The 18,221-nt window shown below is 40.6% G+C and overlaps 1 protein-coding gene across 4 annotated transcripts in view; it reads left to right on the forward strand.

The window, feature by feature from the left end:
- CAMSAP2 (calmodulin regulated spectrin associated protein family member 2) overlaps window positions 1-18,221 on the forward strand; it is a 231,822-nt gene that overhangs the window by 116,812 nt on the left and 96,789 nt on the right. For all 4 annotated transcript variants that reach the window (XM_033916859.1, XM_033916855.1, XM_033916856.1 and 1 more), the window contains one exon: window positions 3,290-3,429. In XM_033916859.1, the coding sequence (XP_033772750.1) occupies window positions 3,290-3,429 (140 nt within the window). The remainder of the gene's footprint in view (window positions 1-3,289; window positions 3,430-18,221) is intronic.

Raw genomic sequence — 18,221 nt, forward strand, 5'->3', positions numbered from 1 at the left:
TAAAGATAGGGCTTGTTTTATGTGATCATATTTATGCAGTTCCTTTAGCCAGTTAAGTGCTGACTCTGCCCCCAGAATGCCCACAAAATACCTAGTTTTATCTTGGGCACTAACCAGGCATTTTCAGCAGCACTGTCTGGTTTAAGTGCAATTAAATGTGCCTGGTTAGCCCCAGACAAGCAATTTAAATGGCCAGAGCCATTTCTGAATAATAGCAATAAAGAAAAAGGTTAACCAACATTTACAAGATCCACAAAAAGTTAACCAATCCGGAGAAAAGATTAATTCTGAGACTCTTTCCTTCTTTAAATTAATCTTTTCTCCAGAGCCATTTCTGACCATTTAAATCACTTTGAATATTGACCCCATGAATTCCGCATACATACTTTAAGCTGGGTTAAACAGAAGTGTTCCTGGACCTCGGTTTAGGTTAGGGTTATTTTCTCATGCATGCATTGCTGTGCTGCTTGGTTCGACTTTTCAGTTTTCTTTTGTAAACCACATAGAACTCCTAAGGTACTGTGGTATATAAATACATTTTTATGTTATGTCACCTGCAGAAATAGCAGACTCCAAATGCATGGGTGCATTTAACACTCTTAGAGACCTGCATTAGCTGTAAACATAGCAGTTAATATCATGTAACATTTAAAGTGGCTACTTTGTTGTTAATGGAGTCTGATTTCTGCATTAACAACTAGTATGGAGCAGGACAGAGCATGGGCAGGGATTGTACCTTATAGTTAACATGGAGGTAATTATTGTGCATTAGCAGTTAGTGTGGCAGCTAACACGACCTGCTTTATGTTATCTGCAATGCAGGTCACGTGGTAGGGAAGTTGTCTGTGTGAACTGTATGGGAAGATGTTGGGAATGCCCACAACGTTCAACACAGCTGCTTTGTAATTATTAATTAGGCCTCTTGTTTTTCACTTTAGCCAACTGACAAATGATGGACTAATTTCCTAATCTATTCCATTAATTTACTCTCGCTTGCAAAAGAGAAGCTGCTTTTTTGTGGTTTCTTAACTTATTTAGGATATTGCCGATTAATTTGTAAAAATATGCTATTAAACTTAAGAACCATACACATATAGCATTTACATGGCCCAGCGAACAGCACCAAGTATCACCCTTCAATCAGGCGAAACCCTCTCCATAGACGAGTCCTCCAAAATTCTAGGTTGCATACTGGACTCCACTCTAACCATGGAACTTCAAATATCTAGTCTCTGGAAGAAATCTCTCTACATCCTGAGACAAGACTAATCAGACCGTACTTTCACCAACACCACTTTGCCTTAATTGTACAACTTATGATCCTACCACAACTGGACTACTGCAACTCCTACATGGGAATCAACATTGCTCTAATTCACAAACTGCAACTCATCCAAAACACTGCCATAAGACTTATCTTCAACCTAAGAAAATACGACTCAGTCACATTCTTCGTCAAACAATTGTACTGGCTACCCATCTCATCACGAATAACATTCAAAATATCTTGCATCATTCACCACATACTTTATGGAAACTCTGCAGCCCCCACCCATCCAGCTCTTCTCAATAGCATAGTCTACTTCTCGCAGAACCCTCAACCGGATGCTGCTAAATCTCCCATCCACAAAAGATCTTTGCTATAAAAGAGTTTTCCACTCCATGCTTACTTTTCTAGGAGTAAAAACTTGGAATGGCCTTACAGAAAGGACCAGAACTGAACCTTGCCACATTACCTTCCAAAGAAAAATGAAAATCCATCTGTTCAATATTTAATCTCCTTCACCCTCTCCTCTCTTCCCTTTCCCCTTCCCTCCCACCTCCCCTCTCCCCTCTTTTTCTCTCCCTTTCCTCTCCCTCCTACCTATTCCACCTCCCCTCTCTCCCCTCCTCTTCCTCTCCCTCTCCTTACAGTTGTCTTGAGCCTGTATAGGTATGAGCGACGCACAAATAGAAGATTAGATTAGATTACCTTATTATTCACGTTTGAGATATATTCGTTTTCAAGGCAAACTTCACTTGAGGTTTCCCTTTGGAAAATGAATGGTTCAACCACGCCCTACGTAGTACCTGCAGGTTTTAGCATGAATATATTTCCCCACATAGATGGAGTTTTTATTACATTTTTTACCCTCAAATAAACCAGTGTTTAACCATTTAGAAACCTTTGAATACTGATCTCTTTATTCTCAACAGCAAACATTTATGAGATATATTCAGCCTAAGATAAATTGCAACAATACATAAAACTGCAATGCTTAAATTTAAACAAAAACTTCATAAAATAAAATGCTAAATCCCACATTCTCATATTTAAGTAATTTGACAGAATATCTGGGTCTTTGGGATTTTTTCTGTATATCAAAGCCTAGATAATTCATAGTACATATGTATTTGCACATCTTGGCAGAAATTTCCAGAAAGACTTTGTGATAAATATTGATGAAATGCATTCAATGCCCAGGTGTACAAATAGCACAACTCCCTTTGCATTCCTTTTGAAACTAAATATTCTAATACTTTGAGGGTTTTTTTCCTTCTGAGAATGAATTATTTTTCCTAAAGGTATATTCTGTTGTAATAAATTTGTTTGTGTTTCTGGATTTATGGATCATACAAAGACAGAATATTTACTTGGCATCTCTATTCCTCTGCCCCCTTGATGTCCATTGATCATTTTTGTCACCAATGACTCAATGCTAAGTCTAAAGGAAGACAAGCAGCAGTGATATATTAACAAAAAAACGTCATCTCGTATGTGTGACTGGATTCAAAAGATTTTAACAATATTGCATAAAAGCATTGTTTAGCTATGTTGGTAGTTCAGAGCTGATTATATCTTTTGAGTGATTTGAATACTTTGGGGGGTTTTTTCCCCTCATCTCAATCAGAACATGGTCCAGCTAGAGCTGTAGAATGTGCCATTGTTTGTAGCTTTTGGGGATTTTCTCCCCTTCTTTCCATCACTGTCCAACCATTGCTAATGAGATTGTTTAATAGTAGGACCTGGGACTTGTAGAACCTAAATTCCACTCATGGGTATCCTGGGGTGTGATTGCTGAGTACATACATACCTTTCCACCCTTAGCACAATGTGTAGAAGTTGGGTTTCTCACATGGCAGTAAGAACACTGCGCTAGGCCACTGGGCCTGTCAGTGCAAAGGAACTTGGCTTTGGTGAATGGGCACAAGAATATGGTTAAAAAGATAGCTTATCTTTAAGCCATTAATTACATCAAATCAATTCTATGTCTTTTGTTCTCTTCCTTTCTTCCTATTCTGCTTTTAGATATTTGCTTGAAGGAGACCATGTCATTGGCTGATAGTTTGTACAATTTGCAGCTAATCCAAGAATTTAGCCAGGAATACCTGAACAGTTGCTGCCATTTCACTCTGGAAGACATGCTCTATGCTTCTTCTTCAATAAAGGTATACTCATGTTCTCTTTGATGTTAACAGACAGTGACGTAGTAAGGTTGAGTGCCCCTCCCCCACCCTCTTCTCCGTCCTGGCCGCACACGCACCTCCTTCCCTTGCCCATACCTTTTTAATTTTCCAGGCTCGAGCAACCTCATGAACTTGCTGCCTGCGTCGTGTCGGCTGCCCCTCTGATGTCACTTCCTGGGTGCGGGACCCAGAAGTGACATCAGAGAGAGGCAACACCGACGCGGGCAGCAAGTTCATAATGCTGCTTGCGCGGGAAAAATTAAAGAGGTGTGAGGAAAAGGAAGGGGCGCATGCATGTGGCACGGGGTGGAGAGGAAGACCCCTACCGAGACCGTGCCCAGGGAGGACTGCCCCCTCCCCTCTTACTACGCCACTGTTAACAGATCATTTGTTTTATAGCTTATAGTCCCACTGCTTCCTGTGCCAAGGAGAAAAGGGTCAACTCAACAGAGTGGAAACAAAGTCCTAACACTAAGCGTGATTGAGGCCAAGTGCATGAATGAGAGCTATGTAGTTTTGATTTTGATCAGGCAATACTAAGGGCCTCTTTTACGAAGCCGTTTAGCATGGGCCACTGCGGTAACGGCCCTGAAGCCCATAGAGATTTAAAGGGCTTTGGGGCTGTTGCTGCAAGGCTTTGTTAAACTGGGGGTAAGCTTGTAATGGTAATGAAAAATTAAATTGATCTTCCTTTTAAATTTTGCATTTGAACCACTTTGTATATTCTTCCACAAGATCTAATAATTTCAGAGTTTTGTAGTAGTTAAGGTTTGAGAGGAAGGAAATGAATTGATTGCTTAACTGCTGCTGCAGTTTGTACAGCTGTTTTTTTGCTGTTGAAGTATATGTTGCTTTATTTTTGTTTAATGACTATTGATCCATTGTTTGCTGTCCCTTGGAAAATTAAAGGGACCATATCCAAACTTGCTAGCTGAACTTAAAGAAAATTAAATGGAAAAATATTTCAAGGGCTAGGCTTTTGAAACATGTTTAAGGGGGATTTAGAAGGATATATCAGTGGCTAAACCTGGAGAATTTTTTTTGAAAAAATTAAAATACTGATATCTTGGGTTTACTAGATTGAGATTTTTTTGAAGGAGGAGTTGACATTTCAAAGTAGACTTGTGTTTTTTGGTGCAGTGAATATGCTTGAGATAAGGGGACAATGCATGCAAATCTATTATGCAAATTGGTCATATGCCTATTCATTTTGAATATCTTAAAAACCAGACTGGATTGAGAACCACTGCTCTATAGTCTCCATCCTTCATTCTCATATGCAAAAATTCATTCACCAGTGCTTTCAAATAATACTTGTTGTCTGTGTGGCTGAAATTGGATAAAAGCCTTTAGGACTTATAGTATCTTTTATGGCTGATTTAAAGGAGGGAGAGGAGGGTTATGATTTGCAGAAATGTCACTTTGACTTGCATCCCTCCCCCCCCAAAATAGTTTTGTCTAGCGATGCCTCTGACCTGGATGAACTATGTGGTTCTTTATCTGCCGTCATTTGCTGTGTTACGGTGCATTTTGCAGCCATGACCCTATGATAGTAGCAATAGCCTTCTAGGTTCTTTTTTCAGAGCCTCCTTTTCATTTCTTCTCTCCTACTTTTTGTGTTCCAATCCTCCACTATATGTCTGATGCGGTTTCCTTTTTCCCCCATTTTTTTCTTATCTTCCTCTCTATTCATGCATATCTATTTTTCTCCTTTTCATCTTTTACTCACCTAGCTTTTCATCTCTCTCACTCCTTCTCTAGAGCTTCCATTGTCCTATGCCCCACTATGTTTAATCTACTCCCTATCCGAGTCCTTCTTTTACATTCTCTGTACGGGGACATCAGGAAATTCTTTTTCACTGAAAGGGTGGTTGATCGCTGGAATAGTCTTCCACTTCAGGTTATTGAGGCCAGCAGCATGCCTGATTTTAAGGCCAAATGGGATAGACACGTGGGATCTATTCACAGAGAAAGGTAGGGGAGGGTCATTGGGGTGGGCAGACTAGATGGGCCGTGGCCCTTATCTGTCGTCTACTTCTATGTTTCTATGTACCCCTTCAGCTTTCATCTACCTTCATCTGCCTTTCATCTCCTCACCAGCCTTAACTCCTTTCCCTAATCTCAAGCCCATTCTTCTCTCTTATCGCCATCAAGCCTCTCATTCTCTCTTCTACTATCTTCTTTGCCTCATTTCCACCCTCTCTCGCTCACTTTAGAGATCTCTCAGTGATTCCTTTCGACCACTTTCATGTTCTTTATTTCCATCTTCTATCTTCATAGCCTATTCAGCCTCATCTGCCTCAGCCTCTCATCCTCCCCAACCCAGTTTCTTCCCTGCCACTCATCTCTTCTGTACCTCCAGTCTCTTTCCTATGTCTTATTCCCTTAAACAGGCTCTCATTCTCCCGTTTACTTCCACATTGCCATCTTCTATCACTTGCTTCAGATACTTGCTCCCTTCATTTGTATCTCTCCCTCTTCATAGCCTTCTACTCTATCCATTTTTCCCCAGCATCCATTACCCTACCTTTCTCCCATATCTTCCCCTTAAGTTTTTTAAAATCTTTATATACCGCATATACAACCAAAAAGGATCAAAGCAGTTATCCTCTTTCCTAGCATCTGCTCACCTGCTGCTTCCTCCAATAGTAATTTACCATGCCTTTTCTATTTACCCCAGCATCTATCCCTCTACCCTCATCTCCACCTTCTACTTCATATGCCCTTTTTCACCCCTGCCACACACTCTTCTTCTTTCTGATTCCCCTAGCATCAGCCCATTCTTTCACAGCCATCTGCCCACATCTTCCCTTTCTTTTAGAATCCCCTTCTCAATTCAGTCCCCAACTCATGTGTCAGCCCTCAGCCCCTTTCTGCCAGCCCCAGCCATCTTCTCTTTCCTGAACTCCTAGCCCCCAGCATGTTCTCCCATCTCCAGAGTCTACCAGTCTGTCTTTTTCTTCTAGCCCCTATATCTGACCCTCTCCACCGCAAAGGGGTCCCGGTTTGGGGGGGGGGGTTCTTTCCCTGCCCCTCCCCCCCCCCACCTTGGTGCATCAGAATCTCCCCTTTCTTGCCCAGTTGCCCCTCCCTCTCAGAATCGCTCTTTCTTACCCACCTCCTTCTCCTCTCATCTTTCCCTCTTTCCTTACATTTACCTTCCTCCCGTAGCTCCTTCCTGCTCCCGGGACTCAACACTGTGAAGAAAAAAAAACAACAAACTAAAGTAAAAGGAAGCTGGCACAGAGCCTTGTGTTGCAGCTGTCAGTCAGGCTCTGCTGGTCCCTCACCCTCTGACACATACTTCCTGCTGTAGTAGGGAGGGACCAGCAGAGCCTGACTGACAGCTGCAACACAAGGCTCTGTGCCAGCTTCCTTTTACTTTAGTTTTTTTTTTTTTTTTTTTTGGGGGGGGGGGGGTTTCCACACTGCTGAGTTGTAGGAGTAGGGCATATAAGCGAGAGAAGGGGTAAGTTTTTATTTTTTTATTTTTAGGGAAGGGAGTGGACCACCGAGAGGAAGGGGGGAGCAAATTTGGGGTGACAAAGAGGGTCAAGCTATGTTTTTGTGGTGGTATCCCCCCCATATGATCCAGGCTGCCTAACAAAGTAGCCAGAGCTGTGCCCACCAGTGTGTGGCTCCAGTCACACATGCTTGAACACTGGTTGTCAAGTCTCCACCATGCCCCCCATATAGGTAACCAAACATAATGCACCAAAAATTAAGGCTTCTTGTATTTTTAAAGCTACAACATTTTAATAAATATTGAAAGAAAAATTCAGTGCAAGAATATGAGAGGCCAGCTTTGTACCTAAGGTTGCACGGAGATATTTATTTAACTAATGTGCTAAGATTTCTACTATTCATTGCACTGGACCCTGCCGTTCATGACTATGGACCAGTTTTGCATTTGTTTAAAGACACTGAAATTTACAGAGAAAATTTGGCAATGATTGTGTAATGTAAATTTAAACCAGATATTAATAAGGAGATGGAATAAAAAATGCAGAGCAAAACATTTCTCTCATACTGTCAAAACTATATAATGTGTTTGAACATGAAATTGAGATGACTAACCAAATTTGTAGTTGAAACTTTTCTAAGGATGGCTATTTTAATTAAATGTGAAACAAGCCTGCCCCCATGCTTCAAGATCAAGAACTGAGTGGAAGCAAAGGCATGTTTGGCTCATTATTCATTTTTACAGTGTTAAACAGAAAAGTACAGTATATAGCACATGGGAGCTAATTTTATAAAGGTTTTTTCCCCACTTGTAAAGCCTGTACAACATACGGGAAAGGTGTTTTATGAAACTGTGCTGCTGTTTACGCATATATAAGGATACGTGGCTACAAGCTGGTGTGCATTGTATGTAAGCATTTCTGGAGGTGTAGTTTAGATGAAGTATCATGTGGTTGTGATAGATGCATGTATTTGATAAAATACGCAAGGACACACATACCCTCTCATTCTATAAAGTTGCGTGCCCAAATTTCCAACTAGTACACAGATATGCACACTCAATTTAAATATACGTAGTTCCAGTTGTGTGCTTGACTTGTTAAAATAAGTCTCCAATATTTCACCCAACTTCCACAGTATCCAACATCCCTCTCCACAAAATTACAAGTTGTTCCACATGCTCTCATATATTTCAGATCTGGCAAAATGTGGCCTCAGGTACACCTCCTCCACCCTTAGTAATGTTCAATAGCAGTAGGGATACTGGTGTTTTTATTCCTCATTGGCCCACATTCTTTTATTGCAGTTATTTAGGTAAACTTTTTTTTTTTTACTTTTTTATCCACCATAATCTTTTTAGAAGTTTCCTTGAGATTATTCTATTTAAACATATTCAAATAAATTGTAAACTTAGCTTAGTATGCTACTGGGTTACATGATCCGACATGTTTCACAACAATTTGCTTTATCAAGGATCCCCCAGAGCCATTATGTCCACCATCTTACTTGGAGTTTTTTTGCAAGATCTTGTTAAAATAGGCACCAATTAGCATTAAGTGCCAACAATAGCCCTTAAATGACACTAATTGGTGCTAATTAGCAGTTATGTGCATAACTGCAACTCGGGCGCTTTTATATAAACTTACCCCTCCCCCTTTTACAAAACCATAGCGTAGTTTTTAGCACCGGCCGCGGTGGTAACAGCTCCAGCGCTCATAGAATTCCTGTGAGCGTCAGAGCTGTTACTGCTGTGGCTGGCGCTAAAAACCGCTGTACGGTTTTGTAAAATGGGGGGGGGGGTATTAGTGTCTAAATGCGATAGCCACAACTACAAAAGGGTTGTGCACATGTGCAAATCAGGTAGCATTTCTTGCAGTTGCGTCCGTATGTTATAGATTATTATCACTTGTGCAACTGCCAACATTTACACCAGCCTTTGACGTGGCCTAAGTGCCTATGCATAAAGTTAGGCGCATACGTCCTATCCATCCTTGACTACTGCAACATCATCTACCCAGGTATCCCACAAAAAAACAGTAAAAAAAATTGAGATTAGTACAAAACACCGCTGTTCGCTTAATCTTCGGACTGAGAAAAAAAGACCACAATAGCCCCTACTATAAAAAACTGCACTGGCTACCAATAGAAGCGCAAATACTATTCAAATTTGCATGTATCTGTTTCAAACAAGTCTGGGGCCTAGCACCTTCCTACCTGCAAACTCACTTCATTCTGCACAACTCCACACGAACAACCAGAAACAAAAACATCTTTGCATACCCAAAAATCACAGGCTGCAGATACAAATCCTTCCTGGATAGAACCTTCATGTTCCAAGCGAATAGACAGCAAGTCTAGCTGAGAAACTGCATAAATGAACCCAAACTGACTTACAATGCATTCCGAAAATCTATTAAAACCGCCCTATTCGACAAATTCATTGACTAAAACAGACCACCCTCTCTCACTATGATACTCCCCTTTGTAATCACTATTTCAATCTCTCAGGAAGCTCCAATTTTCATGTATTCTTTACCCATGGAACCCCAATTAGTATGTAACTTTTCTATTTTAGGCTTCTTGTTAGTCGCTTGACTATAGCGGTATAGAAAAATAAAGTTGTTATTATTATTATTATTATTATTACTCTCTATGCTATAATGGCAATTTCAGGCGCAGCCGTTCTAGAATTGACAATTAGCACTCAACATTTGGTGCAGTCTTGAATCTACCCCATAGAGTAAATGCGCACACTCGCACATTTGTCACAAAATTGCCAATGATCGGGGGATGGTGTGGAGCTAAAGTAGAAGGGGGGACTTTTTTTCTTGATACAGCCTTTCTGGCAAAACATGTTGGAATGACAAAGGGAAAACTCAGAAAAAGAAAAAAAAAAGATAAGTTGAAAGATGAATTATTTATTTACTGAAGTATTGAAGCACTAAAGCACTTTATATAAAACACAACGGTCTGATGAGGAGGCTAGTGCCACATAGTATCTGACCATTCAAACCAATTGGCTAATACTGGCACTTCTGAAGACCAATGAATAAGTAAAAAGCTATAAGTAAACTTGCTGTGAAGTACTGTTTTTGGAGAACACATTTGCACCTGTGGCACATTATGCCGATAAAATGCAGACTGCCTTTTCGGTGCCACACCAGGCCATCTGCGGTTATGCGGTAATTGTTAACTTATTTCTTTGTGCAGGCATTCGGTTAAGGGAGGCAGCATGTGGTCCAGAGATGCTCATGTAGAGGAAGGAGTTGAAGTTTGTTTTGATGATTGTATATGTACTAATTTTTTTTTTTTTTGTAAATCTTTATTAGTTTTCAATTACTAACAGTGCAATACAGTGAATTTAAACATAAACAAATCAAACAAAATCACTTTAAATATACAAATATTTCAACAACAAACATTTTCACCCCCCCCTCCTCCCCTTAACTAATGAAAATAAAATCACATGTATAATTTCAATAAAATAGATATAATGAATAATAATTATAATGTTTTCCCATCTCCCTCCCACCCTGGATGTTTTATGTGATTGTGGATGTTTTGATTGTAAACTGCCTAGGTATTATACAGGTAATAAGTGCTTAAAATAAATAAAAGATTGATGGTGGATGGGTTTGTATAAAAAATAGAAGGATATCGTCTGAATATAACTATGTAGAGACACCAGAAGACTGTATTAAATCTGCAAGGGACTGAGAAAAATATTAAACAAAAGAGGGGAGAGAATTGAGTCTTGAGGAACACCACAGGAGAGGAAGTACCTGACATTTTGTCAGAGAAAGCACGCCATGTTGAGCATAAGAACTGCCATCTCCGGATCAGACCTTCGGTCCATCAAGTCCGGCAATCCGTGCACTCGGAGACCCAGCCAAGTGTACACCTGGCGTAATTTTAGTCACCCATATCCCTCTATGCCTCTGGTAAGGAGATGTACATCTAGTTTGCTTTTAAATCCTAGAACGGTGGATTGCGCAATAACTTCCTCTGGGAGAGCATTCCAGGTGTCCACCACTTGCTGCGTGAAGCAGAACTTCCTGATATTCGTCCTGGACTTGTCCCCTGTCAGCTTCAGTCCATGTCCTCTTGTCCGTGTCACATTGGACATTGTAAATAACTTTTTTTCCTGCTCTATTTTGTCAATTCCTTTCAGTATTTTGAAAGTCTCGATCATATCCCCTCGCAGTCTTCTCTTCCCAAGGGAGAACAATCCCAGTCTTCTAAGTCATTCCTCATATTCCAAGTTCTCCATACCTTTTACTAGCTTCGTTGTTCGTCTCTGCACCCTCTCCAGCAGTTTTATATCCTTCTTTAGGTTGGGAGACCAATGTTGGACACAGTATTCCAAGTGTGGTCTGACCATTGCTCTATAAAGCGGCATTATAACCCTCTCCGATCTACTCGTGATTCCCTTCTTTATCATGCCTAACATTCTATTTGCTTTCTTTGCCACCGCCGCACATTGTGCCAACGGTTTCAGAATCCTATCTATCAGTACACCCAGGTCCTTTTCTTGTTCGCTCTTACCCAGAGTTGCACCTGACATTCTATACTCGAGTACCTTGTTCTTTCTGCCTAAATGCATTACTTTGCACTTTTCCACATTAAACTTCATCTGCCATTTCTCTAACTGACACAAGTCACTCGCTATCCTTCTGCGATCTGATTGCCCGGCATAGCTTTGTGTCGTCTGCAAACTTGATGATCTCACTGAATGTTCCTTCTTCTAGGTCATTGGGATATAAAACTTGGATTGATTCTAGGTGGGTGAGAAGTTGTTCAAATATTACCTTTTGGGTTAATAAGGAGAGGAAAAATAGGTGGATATAGGGCAATAACTGGATGGAATATCTGATTCTAGTGAGGTCTTTATAATATCAGGAAAACGACAATTTTCCACGATAAAGGCAGATAGACCAGTGGTTCCCAACCCTGTCCTGGAGGACCACCAGCCAGTCAGGTTTTCAGGATAGCCCTAATGAATATGCATAAGAGAGATTTGCATATCATGCAGGTGGCAGGCATGCAAATCTGTCCCATGCATATTCATTAGGGCTATCCTGAAAACCTGACTGACTGGTGGTCCTCCGGGACAGGGTTGGGAACCACTGTAATAGACTATTAATTTATTATCTGATGAGCCAAAGAGAGAAGAACAAGATTAGTTAATTTTAACCACTTTTTGGGGAATAGGGTCAAAGCGTAATGAAGAAGAATTCATCGAGGAAAATAATTTTTTTTTTTAAAGGGAACCAAGTGAAGGAAGGTTAAAGTTGTACCATTGTGAAACTACATTGCTAGATAAGAGCGACGAGGGTGGTAGCTCTGCAGGAGGAGGAAAAAGAGCTTTGAAATTGGAAATTTGGGGGGGCAAAAAAAATCAAGCCAACTGTTCTGTAGTAGAGGATTCCCTTTTTTTTTTTTTTTTAATAATTTCAACATTACATTACAAGAACATATGAGTCTTTCCTTATGATTTGCTCTGAGGTCTGACTGCAGACACTGGAGCTCGGTTATCTCTGTGTAGTTTCAAGTTTGTTATGAAATTTGATTGATCGCCTATTCCACATTCTAGGCGATGTACAATAGGTAAAAATGCAAAATTAGGGGAAACAAACATCACTAACATGGACTTAGTCAAATAAGCACATTGAATCAATATATACAAACATCCCTAATAAGGACTAAGTCTAGTAAACATATTCAATCAAGTTCTACAAATAGAATCAAACAAAGGGAAAATAATAAAAGAATTACAATCTGGTGTTAGAAGAATAACAATTATGGTAAAAAACAAAAGGAGGGGAAAAACAAGTGAATACTGATTGTCTCTACTCTTAAACAAAGTGTGCTTAATAGCAGGTGATTTAATGTGATATACACAGTTTTTTAAAGTGTTTTTATTACAAGAACATAAACATCTTTGTTACTGAAAAACAGTAGGTATAATTTTATTTCACATTACAATAAACTGAACAATACTTTTACCCTTTCTTAGACCACATTGTCTTGGGGGAGATTTAGGCAAGAAAATAGAGAAGTTATTTTAACCAATGAAGAAAATAAAGTTACTCAGAAACAAGCTTAATACTAGCGTTCTGCAATTTCATTTCGTTCCATCAGTTTGGAGCAATTCTTTTTACCTCAAGAAAAGCCTTCAGTTGCTCGGGAAGGAAAAACACATATTTAACTTGAATATACTTCATGATACACTTACAAGGGTAAGCTAATAAGAATGATTTAGGGGTCCTTTTATCAAGGCTTGGTAGGGGTTTAATGCGTGGAATATCACGCGTTCAATCGCCTACTGCGCTAGCCGCTAACGCCTCCATTGACGAGGAGTTAGTATTTTGACTTGCCACGGGGGTTAGCGCATGAACAAATGTCCGACTCCCTAACCCCCGTAGCGCACCTTGATAAAAGGAGCCCTTAGTCTCTTCCCTTAAAGCCAAAAATGGTGTTCTCTGTTCTTGAGTGGATTTAGTGACATCCTGGTATGCCCAAATCCGTTTGCCATGAAATAGATTTTTTTGAAGATCGACAGTACTGTTTCATAAATGTGTCTAAGTCTTGTTGAAAGACAAAGGAAACCAAGAGTGTTGTTCTAACTGTTGTATCTAAAATGGACTCCTCCAGGATATCTGATAAGTTTTGGAGATCAAGTTGAGGTGTTTGAATATTTTCTCCCTCCAGGGCTTCTCGGGATTGTTTAGTATTAGAAGGAAGATAATACATTTTATTTAATGGAGGAATACAGCCTGGTATATTTCAATATTTCTGCAAGGTAATTCTTAAACATGTCATAAGAAGATATCCCTTAAGTCTTGAGGAAATTAAGAATCCTCACATTCAATCTCCTGTTGAAATTTTCAGTATTTTTGATTTTTTAATGTATAGCCATACTGCCTTTAATTGCCATAGTCCTGAAATCTTGTAAGGACCGCATTTCTGTTTGTATTTTTGTAATTGAATTTTTTACTTCAGTATTGGTTTATTCTAAGATCTTAGCAATATCATCAAGTTTTCCCCCCAGAGCCTTTACCTCATTAGATGTTTTCAGGGTTTTCTGTGGTTTTGATCCAGATGTTATACAGCAGCATTACAGTAGTTACTTGAGGTATCAATTTGTTTATGCTCTGTTGCTTTCACTTGTGCCTGAATTCATGCATCCTCAGTCCTTATTTTCCCCCTAATATAGCTGAGCTAACATCAAGTCTTTGTGTAAAATTTCCCATTATATGACTTTCTTTTCATTATATTATATTAGAGTTTGTCACATCACAATGCCTTGCTTTGCTTAGATTTAGACTGACTGACTGCATCTCAGAAGCACTGACAGGACAAAATGCATAGTACAGGACATATTGTAGTTTAGATTGTTCACCAGATAAGCTTAGTTTGTACTTGAAGGCTATTCAGATCTGTTCTGTCCGCTATTCCTAGTAACCTGTAGCCTCTAGTCTTAAATCGCAGGATCCCTTCTACAGTAAAACCTTGGTTTACAAGCATAATTCGCTCCGAAAACATGCTTGCAATCCAAAACACTCGTATATCAAAGAGAATTTCCCCATAAGATTTGTTCCACAACTCAAAAACTTTAATACAAAATACTGTATGTACTTGTATTGCAAAACCCCGCTCATTTAGATTTAGATTCAGAAAATAATATTAAATACAGTGGTGCCTCACACAACGAACTTAATCCGTTCCAGGAGCAAGTTTGTTATGTGAAACGTTCGTTGTGTGAAACGCGTTTTCCCATAAGAATACATGTAAAACAAAATAATTCGTTCTGCAGCCCTGTTTTCCCATAAGAATACATGTAAAACAAAATAATTCGTTCTGCAGCCCTACATTTCCCTCCCTCCACCTCACCTTATATGCAGAGTTTGCCAGCTTTCTTTTTCACCCAGCCGCACGCTTTCAAAAAGCTGTGCACGCGCAGCTGCTGAAGTTGATCAATGTTCTCCTCTCCTGCAACTTCCGGTTTCCGGTTGCGTCAGAGGAGAAGATTGAACAACAGAGCATGCGCGCATGTGCTGCTCTTTGAAAGTGTGTGGCTGGCCGAAAAAGAAAGCCGGAAAACTCGGCATCTAAGGTAAGGTGGAGGGAGATGATGGAACACTGCATTCAGACAGGAGGGTGCTGCTGTTCCCGGCTCACATTAGGAAGCGGCGAGAGTAGTTCCGCCCCCCCCCCCCCCCCGGGCCCCTCGGGCGACTTCGTTGTGTGAAACGAAGTTCGTTATAGGGAGCAAGACAAAAAGTTCGTTATGCGCAGCGTTCGCTGTGCGAGGCGTCCGTTATGCGAGGCACCACTGTATTGAACTAAGGCCAGTACTGGGCAGACTTGCACGGTCTCTGTCTGTATATGGCCGTTTGGTGGAGGATGGGCTGGGGAGGGCTTCAATGGCTGGGAGGGTGTAGATGGGCTGGAGTAGGTTTTGACGGAGATTTCGGCAGTTGGAACCCAAGCACAGTACCGGGTAGAGCTTTGGATTCTTGCCTAGAAATAGCTAAGAAGAAAAAATTTAAAAATTTAAATTGAATCAGGTTGGGCAGACTGGATGGACCATTCGAGTCTTTATCTGCCATCATCTACTATGTTACTATGTTATTTAGAACAGTAACTACTTTCCCACAGCGTCAGAGAGAGAAGAACCATTGACTCAGTTGTGAAGATGTGATGCGTGTTTACTGTATGCGCTTATATTGGAAGACTTTGCTTGTTTAGAACAGTCACTACACTCTTGCATTATCAGAGAGAGAATAACCATCAGCTCAGTTCTGATGTTGTGATGGTATGTACTTGTATTGCAAGACATTGCTTATACACTTCTCCCTCCGTATCTGCGATTTCGCTTATTTGTGATTTTTTGGCTGCTGACTCCACCCCCCCAAATTACATCATGATTAAAGTTCCTACCCAGAAACAGTACATCATCTCCTCCACCAGCCGCTCTCGCCTCTCACAGCGCAGAACTGAAGAAGATAGCGCAGGAAATGCAAGTGCCGAGCGCTTTGAAAACGGATGCGTCCTTCAAGCAGGCCCCCGCCCCGCCCCCTCTCATTGCGACACGGAGCGGAAGCAGAGTCTACACGAAGCCCAGCCAGCCTAACCAGCGAGATCGAGAGAGAGAGCTGCTCACATACTCGGTATCCGGCACACTCCCAGGTACTTTCAGCTCTAGTTAATCGCGGTTTCAATTGCAAAAACGCTAGCTGGTACAAAAAACAGCGAATAACATATAAAAAATTATTCACGGTTTTTTTTCATATTCACGGCCATGGTCCGCCCGCATCCCCCGTGAATACGGAGGGAGAAGTGTATATCAAGTTAAAATGTAATAAAATGTTTTGCTTGTCTTGCAAAACACTTGCATACCAAGGTTTTGCTATACTTCATTTTCTTATGCATGAACCTCATTATCTTGTGTTGATCATGCAAAACTGATTCACTATGTAAAAAAGATGGAGAACTTGCACCAAGTACAGTACACTTGGAACATGGTAGCATCACTATCCAAAGGGAAGAAGTCCAAAACATCCACCCACCTTTGTCTCTACATAGGATCTAGTGAAGGGAAACTTCCAACATTCACACTTACTCAAAAAAACAATAACTTTTCAGTTGGAAAATTAATTACTAGTGACTTAATATGGTACAGATTATGAGAAACTGTTGGCGTGCAAACCCTACACGTGCCTGAATGGGGGAAAAAAGAAGCCACTCTTTTCTTCCATCTACCGTTCTACACAATATTCTGCATCTTTAACTCAAAGCTGTCCTTTCATGAAGGAAAGCCTTCTCAGAACCTTAGCAGCTTACCTTTTCCTTACAAACATGTGGTGCCTTTTCTCCTGTCGCCTTTACATAAGAACATAAGATTTGCCGCTGCTGGGTCAGACCAGTGGTCCATCGTGCCCAGCAGTCCGCTCACACAGCGGCCCTTAGGTCAAAGACCAGTGCCCTGTTTGAGTCTAGCCTTACCTGTGTATGTTCTGATCCAGCAGGAATTTTCTTGAGTCCCTCTTAAGCTCCGATACCCTGCATACTACTTCTTGCAATTGCTTTGGACTGTGAGTGTATATGTGCAAGGCCAGGATCAGAGCATGGGAAGAAAAAGAGAGGATAATATAATGAGATGCATGTGCAGAGGATATATCTAGCAAATCCACCGATAAATGTCTCTGTGTGTTGCAACCATTATGATATTGTTTCCTTAAAAGCAGCCAAAAAGCGTTCTAAACAGTACTTATTTGCAGCTTTTTCCTGAACCTTTTTTTTCCCCAATTCCATTCCAGTGGAATTGGACAGAGTACAAGAAAATAGTATGACACAGGCTAGTTTCCATGATTTTCCATGGAAGGAAACATATTTTTCCTCTTATTAGGTAATATAGTGGGTGCATGTCAGGCAGAAAAGAAGGTGAGTTGGACATATTGAAGCTCTGAAAATGAATAGCTTAGGGTAGAGAGATACGACTAACAGCTACATCTAGTCCATAATGAAAGTGTTCTCCAGACACTCTTATTCCAGTGTTTGGAAGTAGCTTTGGAAGAGTCTGAAAATGCTTCACATGGCAACTAAATGGAGTGGAAGAATAGCCTTATGGTTAGTGCAGCAGCCTGAGAATCAGGGCAATTGGGTTCAGTTCCCCTGACAGTTCCTTGTGACTCTGGGCAAGTCACTTAACCCTCCATTGCCCCAGGTACAAAATAAGTACAGTAAAGCCTTGGATTGCAAGACAAGCAAAACATTTGATTAAATTTTAACTCGATATACAAGCAACATGCAATACAAGTACAAACAGTATACTCTTCTCCCTCCATATTCGCTGTGATAGGTGATTAACAGACCCGCGAATAACTTTTTCATATATTATTTGCTGTTTTCTATTAAAAACCATTGTGAATATGGTGAAACCATGAATAGCATGGTGGGAGACCTGGCCTGTTCCTGAAGGAGAGGCAAAACACGGTGACGAAAGTATGGGGAATCAGCAATTTTATCTGGAAATGCTTGTAATCAGCAATTTCTCTATGCAATCTGATGTAATTTGGGGGGAGGAGCCAGCAAGCTAAAAACCGTGAATAATCGAAACCGCAAATATGGAGGGAGAAGTGTACACACATCACAACTGAGCCGATGGTTCTTCTCTCTCTCTGATGCTGCAGGAGTGTAGTGACTGTTCTAAATGAGCGAGGTCTTGCAATACAAGTGTGTATAGTATTTTGTATTAAAGTGTTTGGTTTGTGGAACGAATCGTTTGAGTTTCCATTATTTCCTATGGG

This window comes from Geotrypetes seraphini, chromosome 12, assembly GCF_902459505.1.
Source record: "Geotrypetes seraphini chromosome 12, aGeoSer1.1, whole genome shotgun sequence".
In the NCBI taxonomy this organism is placed as follows: domain Eukaryota; kingdom Metazoa; phylum Chordata; class Amphibia; order Gymnophiona; family Dermophiidae; genus Geotrypetes; species Geotrypetes seraphini.